General features: G+C 36.4%; 2 protein-coding genes across 2 annotated transcripts in view; both read right to left on the reverse strand.

Annotated features, from left to right (window-relative positions):
• LOC134826120 (mucin-2-like) overlaps window positions 1–6,085 on the reverse strand; it is a 32,132-nt gene extending 26,047 nt beyond the window's left edge. Inside the window, exons 1-3 of the mRNA XM_063838395.1 lie at window positions 5,913–6,085; window positions 5,292–5,456; window positions 4,946–5,123 (exon numbers count right to left, since the gene is read on the reverse strand). Of these exons, the coding sequence (XP_063694465.1) occupies window positions 4,946–5,123; window positions 5,292–5,456; window positions 5,913–6,004 (435 nt within the window). The 5' untranslated portion in view covers window positions 6,005–6,085. The remainder of the gene's footprint in view (window positions 1–4,945; window positions 5,124–5,291; window positions 5,457–5,912) is intronic.
• Window positions 6,086–6,589: 504 nt separating this feature from the next.
• On the reverse strand, window positions 6,590–10,575 carry LOC134826118 (DNA repair and recombination protein RAD54B-like). Its single transcript, XM_063838394.1, has 9 exons — window positions 10,128–10,575; window positions 8,975–9,935; window positions 8,620–8,804; window positions 8,311–8,455; window positions 7,980–8,153; window positions 7,714–7,835; window positions 7,323–7,533; window positions 7,036–7,190; window positions 6,590–6,856 (listed from the first exon to the last, which is right to left on the reverse strand). Exons 1-9 carry the CDS (start codon window positions 10,541–10,543, stop codon window positions 6,685–6,687), a joined length of 2,541 nt encoding a protein of 846 aa, XP_063694464.1. The 5' UTR covers window positions 10,544–10,575; the 3' UTR covers window positions 6,590–6,684.
• Between the last annotated feature and the right edge of the window lie 1,111 nt (window positions 10,576–11,686).

Consider the following 11,686-nt stretch of genomic DNA (forward strand, 5'->3'; position numbering starts at 1 on the left):
AATTGTATAGCTGAAGATCAGTTCTTGTTTTATTACTTTTCACAAGTATATTAGGATTTAGGTATGCGATATTAATTAAGTTGCAGTAATTGATTTACCCTCGAAATTTGCCATAAAATTGCCACCCCAAAAAAAGTTCAACAGGATTTGACGGTACCGCAGCAGGTGGATTCAGATAAAGCAATTACGTTAACAGCGTACTGGTCTGTCTGGTACAGGTTATAGAATATAGATCTTTAGCCTGTAACGTAAGAACTAACAAGGTATTTATCGACTGTAACGTAAGAACTAACAAGGTATTTATCGACAATTTATGATATTGAAAAAAAAATTCCTGTATTTACTTCGAAAAAAATGGTCTCGAGAATTCTAATTGAAATTATCAAAGATCTCTCTCACTTCGATTGGTTGCAGATTCCGCGATAGGCCACCTGACTCATTAAGGAGCATCGTAATTCGTGATTAGAACAAATTATTGGACTTTCATACGTAAAGCTTATTGAAGAAAAAACTATTTATTGACTTGAAAATCTTGTTTTTGTATTTCTAGTTTCTGCGTATGATCAGGATACTATAAAGAGGGAATGAATCTTGCTCCCTTTAGTGTCTTGATATTATTCCGCTGTCTAACGCTTTTTAGTGCAGGTATTTTCCGGTGTATTTATCTTAATAATGTTTATTTACAATTTAATTGTGTTCTTGCCAATAGTCCGTGGCATTGAAAGCGAATATGGTAAATATTTGTGAACCCTCTTTTTCTATAAAAAATCATTTCAAACACAATTACATAAGAGTACCCAAAATAAACAAATAAATAAATAAAGTTAAAGTATTGTCACTGCAGTGAGTTACGAGATCACTCAACTGACAAGAGATGAACTTAATGGTGACGGAGGTCAAGACGGCTACTTCTTCACGATTATAGGAACTTTAGGGCGCACACGAGAGTTTCCTTGTACAGCCAACCGTGGTCTTGGTGCTAACAGCACTTGCTCTAATATAATAGAGGACAATGCTGACATTGGTGTATATACTGGCTTGAAGATAAGAAACGGTGCGAGTGACTCTTGGGCGTGCAAGAGGATCTACATGAAAATAAACGGGGAAGTCCAGAGGACAGCTAAGTGTGATACAGTAAATGATTACCAATATCTGATGGTTGAAGTCTCTGGTCGGGATAAGGTATGCTAAAACTTTGTTCACTTCAAACGGATCTGTAAGATTGAAAACAAATTCGGTTTCATTTTAATTACTGACTGGTAGGTCCAAAAGTAGATCCACTATCAAAACTTCTCCTTATCAGAATTGCACGAGACTTCCGTTAAGATGGGGAAGCATGTCCAGCTCAACTTCTCTACCAGTAAAGTACGGTGAAGTAGTTGAGAACTTAACCTGCTTGGATCCAATTCATACTAACAAGGGAGCACAGTCAGTAACCTGTGTTGGAGATAACATGTTCATAATGCCAACAGATATTGATATACCTAGCTGCCCTAAAGGTTTGGAGAGTTTAGATTAAACTTGTGTTATTTTCGGAGTATGTTTTGATTTTTACCTCTTTGATTTCAGAAAATTTAACTTCAATGTTTAAAATCTCAGAAATATTATTTATTATCCAGGCATAAAACGTGCAGTATCTGCCACACAAAGCAGTACATACCAGACAGAAGAAGAAGAGAACAAACATATAGCTCACAAAGCAGAATTTTGTTGTGATGGCAACTTAAAATCCCTTCGTGGTCAGAAACAAGTCGTAAGTACCCAAGGCAGAGCCTGTAACCGTCCCAAGCCAGCACTCAGCAGTAATTTGAGAATTCGGAATTCACATTGCTTCAACCTGATACTGCTGAAACTTGCTTCGACTATAAATTATTGAAAAAAGCGCCAACAATATTATCATTTATTTTCAGATGATAGCATTAACAGTCGCAGCCCAGAATTCCTGAATATGGACTACGGTGCGACATTACACTATAAAAGCATCACATTTGTGTTGATGAACAAGGAATCCTACCAATGGGCCAAACAGTATATGATTAATTTCATGGATGGAACAAAGATAACCCTGCTGGATTATGAAGATAACGAGATATTTGTAGCGAGTGAAAGGTTGACTGTAAAGACAAAGACAGACACAATAGCAGATCAAACCTACAGGATAGAGTTAGGAGGACAGATGGGAAGAAAAGTCAAATTTCAAACAGACGAGATTAACCCTGCTGGAAGATGCATATTGGTGGTAGAATCTTGGGCAGAGGTCGAAGAGAAGACAGATTATGGTTGGTAAATTGTTTATAAATGTCATAACTTCGAGGCATAATTATACAGGGTCACAAAAGGAATACACAGGATATCAGGTCATGCTTCACAAGGGGAACAACCAGGAAGGTAAAATTTAAAGGTATAGCTGAGAAAGTGAGAACAAAATAAAAATTGTATTATTTGACCAAAACCCATAATCATGGGTAGAGTGGACCGCTGCCAGTGTCTCTCTTTCCCAAACAAAAGGAAATGATATTAATTTGATTGACCGTTCTCAAATGCAAAATGATACCGAGAATGAAATCGGTCGCTCGCTTTTCCCATTCATTCACGGCTTACGAATTGTAATAAGTTTCGATTGATTAGGTACATCAATCAGATGCTGTAAAAATCTCTTTGGGTTGCGTTCGGGTCGATACCTAGTATTTCGGGGTAAGGGTGGTAGTTATTACTTATTGAATTAGCTGAAGTTTATTGAATCTTTATTGCTGAGTACAGCTGCCTTTGGGTAGTTCTTCTTAATCTATTACAATTGTAAATGAATGGGAAAAGCGAGCGACCGATTTCATTCTCGGTATCATTTTGCATTTGAGAACGGTCAATCAAATTAATATCATTTCCTTTTGTTTGGGAAAGAGAGACACTGGCAGCGGTCCACTCTACCCATGATTATGGGTTTTGGTCAAATATCATCTCTTTTTGATTATAATGTCACTGTCAGGGTACTTTATAAAGTCGAAATATAAACTGATATCTTCATTAATAAGGAGGAAGTTTCAACAATTTCGAAATTTTTCCTTTAAAAACATTTCCTTGTGTTTAGGTAAGCATATCGGTCGATCACTGACTGAATATGCCACTTAATACTCATTCAAGTTGGCATTAAATTCATTTATAATGACATTAAACTGTCGTGGCAAAGCAGAATTTGTTGGAAATCACAAATGAGCAAAATTCTCACCTTTCGCACGTGCAAACTTTGAGCGGACGTTGCGTGCGCATCCAATATTGAATCGCCGTAAAATTTTGCATGTAACTGTTGTATATATAGCTTGATAAGCATGCAAAGTTTCAAAGTATTTCAAGAAGAACTGTTATCACAACGGCACTCTAAAGTTGACAGAAAATGACGAAAACAGCAATTTTCAGTGATTTTAGCAATTTTCTATCAATTTGGGCGTATCCCCACGTGTGCAACTTTTCGATTTTTAACTTTAAAACTAGCCTAATGCACAATTTATATCTATAGGAAGCAGAACTGAGCTCCACAACCCAAGGCATGGCCCAACACCAGAGAATACTAAATCGCAAAATTGACGTTTTTATAAAATAATTCTTCAAAAAAGCACAAACTTCAAGGACGAATATCTTTATGAAGGAGCAAGCTAGAAAAACTTTCCGGTAGATTTTCAGAATGCTTGAACAATTATCTAAGATGAAAATATCCTCAGATTTTGAATAAAATTACTTTTTAATGGTGTAAAATCATTTTTAAAAGTTATTACTTTGTCAAAAATCAAGTTTTAAAAACGGTTTACTTGATGACGTCATCAAGGGGTGTTCATGACGTCAAATAATTTGTTTATACAATGTAAACTAAAGTGTAAACAATTATTTTCAAGACCTGTGGTCGGAAATGGCTGTATCTTTTATACTTTTGAATCTATGGACAATTAAATAGATTGTTCTGATGTTGATCTGTTCAAAACATTATTAAAAACTCACCTGTTTAAGAAAAGTTATGGCATGAGCGATTAATTGACAATATAACTTTATGTTATTTGCTTAAACTGTTTAGGATGCAACCTAATGTCATGATCTTTTTGAACTTATTAGCAATTAGACTGTTAGCTCGCTTCATAAGCATGTCATCTTCGTTCCAAAACTTTTTATGTCCTATGCATACACTCCTTGATAGTTATCTTGATCTAGTATCTTTGTTTCACACAATAGAGCATAAGTTTTGTGGTTTATCCACTGGGCTTAGAGTTTGTGTTTAAGCTACCAAATTTTATTATTATTATTAAATACAGGCTACAATTGACTGGCAAAGCGTCTATCCCTGAATATATATGTATATATGTATATATGTATATATATAGATAGATATAACGACAATCTGTCGTAAAACAGGGGTTCTAGAAAACCCACTTCCCGATGTTCCTGAAACCTGAAACTTTTTTTGCAGTTGATTTGGTCAACGTCTAGACGCCCTGAAAAATTTCAGATCTCTAACTCGATTTTAACATGGTTTTTAAGGCACCTGAATATGGCGATTTTGGGTTTTTTACCGAATTTCGTATAACAGTGCTGGCGAGTATTTTATGCAAATTTCTTAAAAATCTCAACATAACTATTCTTTATTCCTGTCATCTTTGACATCAAATTAGAATGTTTTGAACTAAAAATAAATCTGCTGAACGACTTCCGATGAGTCTTAATGCCTGAAAAACTCCTGCCGGAGGCGGAGTGCACGCTTCGCGTGCACGAAAGAGGCTTGTAACGTGTACCAAAGGGGGTATAATAGTAAAGGGGGTATAATAGTAAAGGGGGTACATAGTATACCCACAATAAATGCACCGGTCGTGCTTGCCAGCACTGTGAAAGATGAAAAACTTAACAAAGATATCGAGTAAAATGAAATTACGAAAACAAACAATTAACACACGAGGAACTTATTTACCTTGTGTTTGACTAAATCGCAAATTAGGGCCATCACATCCTCGGCCAAATCCTTCAAAGCTTCTGCCTCCTTGACATTAGCCACCGCCCACACACACTTAATAGCTATCTGCTTATTGTACGAGGATAATCTTGTAGATTTAACCATCAGCTCCACTGTGGTCTTAACGTTCATATGCCTGAGTGATTGTTTGTTGTAATGGTATTATATCGAACAAAATGTACATTGTATAAACAGCTCTCAGGCGTCTCATCTTCATATTATTTTTAAAGAAATATCAAAAGATGCAGATATTTTATTTAACAAAATAGAGATGTTTTAAGTTAGTGTTTAATAGGCTGCTGACCTGGCAAGTTGTGGTCTAGCGACACAGTAACCGATAGCAAGGACAACAGCACATCTTAACTCCATGTCAGGAGCCATGACGTCACTTTTGAAGTGCTTGTCAAAGTCCACGCTCTTAAGTACTGTTTCCAGATAGTCACGCAACGGACTCTCGTTGTTTGCAATGCTGAAGAAAAAGTTAAAGTTTTGAAACTTAAATTAATAATGTTATACTGTGTGCTCATAATGCATTTAGTGAACACTGTTCTTTTACCTTTTAATATTATAATCTACATTAGCGATTATATAATGCTAGGGATTTTAAAATATGCCATTTTCAGGGAATTTCATCTTTAACCTAAAGTTACAGAGATTTTACGGTGCTTTTGTTATCGAAGTGGATGAGCAGCCTGCTAGTCTCAACAACCGAAAAAATATGCGAGGATTCAAGTTGCAGTACTACGAGGAGGTAATCACAACATACGACGACTCACACGCGGCACCATGACGACGACTCAAACGCGGCACCATGACGACGACTCACACGCGGCACCATGACGACGTACCACGTGACTTGTCAGCTCTTATAAGTACGGATTTGTTTTTTACTCAGTGAGTTTTATGAAATAATTTTAAATCGTACTTAGCGACATGTTTCCAGAACTCCTTGTGTTTCGCAGTAGGTGCCTGATGCAGATCAGCCACCAGCTGTTGGAAGACGGTCTCTGATATCATTAGGACGAGATTCTTGTTATCATGATATCAAGAAATGCATCTAGTGATGCGATACAGAATCACATCTAAGCTGAGCAATAAGTTGAGAGTTAAATAATTATACAGATTGTTATTACCGCAATTATTGAACATTTTATAATTTTAGGAACTAAAAGATTCCTAACCTATGAGTATTGCTGAAAGCACAATGTAAGGCACAATGTAACATAGTTTAAGTAGATTTAACGACACAATGATTAATGAGATGTGTTTGAAGATGTTTTACGTTTTGATTAATATGAAAAAAGCTAGTAAATTTATGTTTATTGAGCATTATATAATATTAACAAAAATTGATATACAGCAAGTTTCACAATTACAAATACATGTATCAATTTGATAAAACACCCAAACTTGGAAATTTTTAGGTAGTTTGAAAACATTCATATTTTCTGTCAAAAATTTAAGGAACGTGCACCATGGGGCTAGTCCCTGGCGTTTTCTAATTGTTGCACTGATTCTATCTTCAACAGAAGATGTCCTACTCATTACACAATTTGCTATAACTAAACAAAGAAAAAAAATTAAATATTACTAAGAAATAAATTTGATAACAGTTTATGAAATCTTAGAACTAAGCACAATAACAAGTTATTTCCGACAGTTTGTAGTTGGCAGTTTGTCGTATTATGGTATTGTAGTCATGAAGTTTTCTTAACAAAAGAAAATGTGACATTAGGATCAGATTGATGGGAATGTTGCCAACTCATAAGTTCCATTATTCCATGATTGAAAGAAACTTCTTCTTCATCTTCCAGTGCCATGTTCTCCTTTTCCTGATCCCCTGATTTTTCGGCTTTTGCCTCAGATGGTCTGCAAGAATTAAACATTAAAAATATGTTTTATGTAAAAAATAGCAATTAAATACCTTGTTAGAACTTGGATCAAAGCAAATATTTTTGAAACGGGTAACTTCCGGTTTATAACGAAAAATAGGCACAACTCAGAACACCATACTTTGTAATTTAGATAAAATTGTATTGTTTACTAACCTGTAGTTACCATGGCAATCACACTTGAGAAGCCGGTGTGTAGTAGACACAGTCTCAAAGTCATAAGAGAAGATATCTTTCAGATCAGCTTGAGTAAAACTACATTGTTCCTCACCATTATCAACCACACAAGTGCTCAGACCTTGCTTCCTTATCTGAGAAATTATAAAACTGAGAACATGGTATTTCAAACTAGTGCAAGTTGTAACCATGTTATTAAATAAGGCCTTAAGTTATTTTGATTAAAAACCAAAGAATCAAAGAGGAGAACGTCTAGTTTTAATTACCTGTCGTTGGAAGATTTTCTCCTCGATTGTTCCAGTAGTCAAAAGTCTATAAATAGTAACATTCTTCCTTTGTCCATCCCTCCAAACCCTGGCCATAGCTTGCTGGTCATTTGCAGGGTTCCAGTCGATATCATAGAGTATAACAACATTCCCACCAATCAGGTTCAGACCAACTCCACCTGCTTTACTGCTCAGCAGAAACACCATCCTCCTACAAAGTGCAAGTGAGATTGTTACATTATTAGATTACTAGTGGATCTGTATTATCTACCGTTAAAATAATGATCTGCAGCCCAAGAGACAGTGAAAATTTAGAGATTGGGAAAATGAGGCATGTTCATGATAAGTGATAACACGCTTTGCGAAGAATTTAAGTGTTAAATAAACTAACTTGTCGTGCTTGGAGTTGAAGAGATCGACCATGTTTTGTCGTTTAGATTGAGGCGTTTTACCGTCCAGTCTGTGATATTCCAGTCCCAGACTATCACAAAGGTATCCAAGCACGTCTAGCGTCTGAAATGAACAAGCTCAATATCATCATTAAATAAAAAGGAAATGTAATTAACGATGACGTAAGCTTTGGTCAACTACATGAAACGCTACATCATGTAGCGGCTACATGACACAGAAAGAGCTCTACAGTTGGACACCTCTTACCTGGGTATAGTTTGAGACCAAGACAACCTTGTTCCCCAGTTTGGTCTGCTTGATGATAAGAGTTGATGTAACAATTAGTTTACTGCTGTCAGATACCTTCACATCTTTAACTCCTTCTAGTTCTTCTTCAACCAAACAAGGGTGGTTACATAGCTTCTTTAACGTGCAAATCAGCTGAATAGTCGGGGTGAAGATTATTTATTGAGAAGAAATAGAGACTGAATATTTTAAAAATAGTATAAAACTAAGTACTAATTAGACTCGTGCTATAGCTTATATTAACTTAATGTTATTTTCATGGTATTCAAACATGGGAATGTTTTAACAGTACCTTCAGAATATCCGAGCTGGCAATTCCGTGTAAGTAGGTTTTGTTAAGTGTATCCATGTATTTTTCCTGCAAGGAGGCACTAGCTCTGCAGAATAGGATACATTCTTCTTTTGGAGGAAGGTACTTTTCATTTATTTTACTCGATCTGAAATTAGTTGGATATTATTGTATGGAAAATTTTAGTCTGTACAAAATTTTAGAGATGTCATGACAAAGTTTTAGAGAAGTATATAAATTCGAGTCTCTAGCTGTTTTATAATGTGAAATTCTTGTGAGGATTTAGAGATTCTAACATTGAATAAAACATACCGCCTGAGAATGAATTTGGATGTTATCTTAGAGAGTTCTGCAGAGCGACTTTTGCCAAGTGAAACCTCACTATTGCTAGCTGTCGGTAAAAGGGATGTTTGAATCGGGTCTGCGTAAACATTGTTGAATGCTCTGGGACCGCCGAGGATTCCAGGATTTACAAATGAGGCCAAGGTGTAGAACTCCTGGAAATTGAGATGGTAATATTAATAAGTTGTTTCTAAATAATGTTGGTAAGTTTAACATGATAATTATTATTGGTCGTACTAACAACTCATAAACACATTTTAACAAAAATCCACAACTCAAATGCCTGTAATTGACTGTTATACTACACATGACAGAACAGTTTTACCTTTAAGTTATTCTGAACTGGAGTGCCTGTCAAAACCACCCGACGTTTACAAGGCAACTGACAGAGAGCTTCTCCAATTTTAGCAGCCACGTTCTTCAGCCTGTGCCCTTCATCACAAACTATAAGACCCCAGTCTATCTTCAATATCTCTGATATACTCTTCCTAAACTTTTCGTAACTGATGACCAACACAGAGTACAGTGGGGAAGCAGCAAAATCCTGAACATTGCTCTCACCAGCCGTTAAACCCCACACTTTCACTCTCTCCTCTCCAAGCCATTTCTTAAACTCATTCCTCCAATTTGTTACCAGAGAGCTTGGTGTGATAACAAGGCATTTCTTGCAGATTGGTATTCCCAAAGGGCCTTGTTTCAGTAACGTCCAAACAAGTCCAATGCATTGCAGTGTCTTCCCTAAACCCATGTCATCAGCAAGAATAGCTCCAGAACCAGCTGTATCCTGCCCCATGACACATTGAAATAAAAATCGTACACCCTCAATTTGATGAGGTCTCATCTTCTCAGCCAAATATGGATCTAAAACAATAGCCACTGCTTTTTCTGTTTCTTTTGATAACACAATGGCAGTTGGACAGTTTGGATCATAGCGAGAGGTAGGTTTTTGTTTTGTTGATCCTTGAATTGAGGAGTTGCTCAATTTTTGAGGGCACATAAATCCTTTCGAACTACTTGATTGCTTGATCTTTGTTAATGGTACTGAAGAAAGAGTAGAAAAACATGTTCCAGCATTAAAGGTATCAGCAGAAATTTCCTCATCAACCATTACTTCTTTGCCCCCAATAATTAGAGTTGATCCATTAGTGATGGCCTCTAAATCAACCTTTTTACACTGAGACTTCTTGCCAAGAAACTTATTGTCCTCATCGCGAAGTTCTGCCGAGGATGCCCCAACAATAAGGACCCCGTCACCATCCCAGGTTTTATGCTTCTTTTTTGAAAATCTGACAAGGGTAAAATAATATCTTATAACTTCTAACATAACTAATATCTTAAAGTTTTGACTGCATGAAATAGCCAAAAATAGCCCACATATTGAGCTTGTGATTCCATTTTAATTCCATTACTTTAATGAGTTCACATTAATCACAATGTCTTGCAATCAACACAGATATTGACAATATATAACAACTTACTTTGTGAACATAGCCTTGTAAAATTTCTTGGTTTCTGAGCTTGAACATGAGTCATTGCTTTTGACAGTAAGAGGCTCTGATTTGAAACTAGGAGCAAATTTTTTCACTAAGGAAGCAGATGGTGTTGATCTTGAGGGTGGTTTTAGGTTTTTTGTATGATTGATAACTTCAGTTGTTTCCACGATAGGAGCTTGAAACTTGGTAACAGGAATTGGTTGAGTTGACTGCTGCTTATTAGTTTCTGTGTTCTCCTTATCACAGGTGGGAGCATTGAGGTAGACCTCAGCATCTTTAAGCTCCCGCAATGGCAACTGAATAGGGCTGGATTTCTTGCTGTTGGATAACATTGGGCTGCTGAATTTGATTCGCTTCCCTGGCCCTCCATTCTTGAAGGAAGGGGCGGCGGATCTGCGCATAATCAGGCATTGGCTGTAGATATTTCAGCAATGTTAGTTATATTAATAAACTAATTTTTACACCACAATTATAAAACTAATTATTTGAGTGATTTCATCTGGAAGTATTTTGCTCACACGACTCTACAATAAGCAAATTCAGTTAAATCATTAATTCATGAGCCTATTGAACACAAGTTCGTGCAACGAGTCTAATGGTTATTCTCCTAAATAAATCAAATACCTTTTTGTTTAATGCAGCCAAGCTTTGGAACGCTGTTCATAAAAAAATTTTAACTTCAAGCAATTGCTTAGAAACGTCCATTAGCTTGATAAAACTGAGAACCAAAGCAATATTAATACAAGCACAGGCAGCTGACTTAAAAGATACTTGGACTCCAAACAATTTTAAATTGCAGTAATCAAATCTAATTGCAGCGGCACACACTTACTATTACTATCATGATTGTACTATAGACAGAAAATCTTTCAAATCGATTTTGGGCGCTTTTTAAACATTTGTTGTAATGTTTTTAGATAAGTTAAATATCTAAATTTATAAAAATTTTTATCGGAATGAATTAATTGATATTTAATAATTTATTCGGTAGGTTTATCTGGTATTGATATTGATTATATTGATATTGTTATTATTGAACGAAGCTAACTCTAGACATAGTTAATACTACTTCTTTTAAGAAAGGGACTTGGAGTATAAACGACCAAGTTTGCATAAATTTCTACCCAACCAAGAACTCAGGAGGCAAAGGTGGGTGCGTAAACTTTTGGTCTTTTTTTTTTTTTTTTTTTTTTTGTCGATGGGCGCTCACTCTACCTCCCCGGGTATGCGGGGAGGTTACGTCCGCCTTGTGGCTAACGTCTCTTGGAGCTCCTTTGGTTGCGGAGGTGTACCGAAAGCTCGGCTGGGATGGGGACTCGCTGAGCCGGCACGAACCAAATAGACATAACATGTTGCTGTTATGACCCGGTGGAACGGCGATACCCCTAAGAGTGTCTGCCATATGTTCTGTCATCGGGGGACTTTCTGAGTCCATAGAAAGTCAACTGTCGAAACAGCCTCCCGGAAAATTGGGTTTGATAATGCGAGAAACTTCCACTTCCACTGTTATCTGGCTAACAGCTCCGCTAGGTGTTTCTCGATAT

The sequence above is a fragment of the Bolinopsis microptera genome, chromosome 1, assembly GCF_026151205.1.
Source record: "Bolinopsis microptera isolate Bmic1 chromosome 1, MBARI_Bmic_1.0, whole genome shotgun sequence".
In the NCBI taxonomy this organism is placed as follows: Eukaryota; Metazoa; Ctenophora; class Tentaculata; order Lobata; family Bolinopsidae; genus Bolinopsis; species Bolinopsis microptera.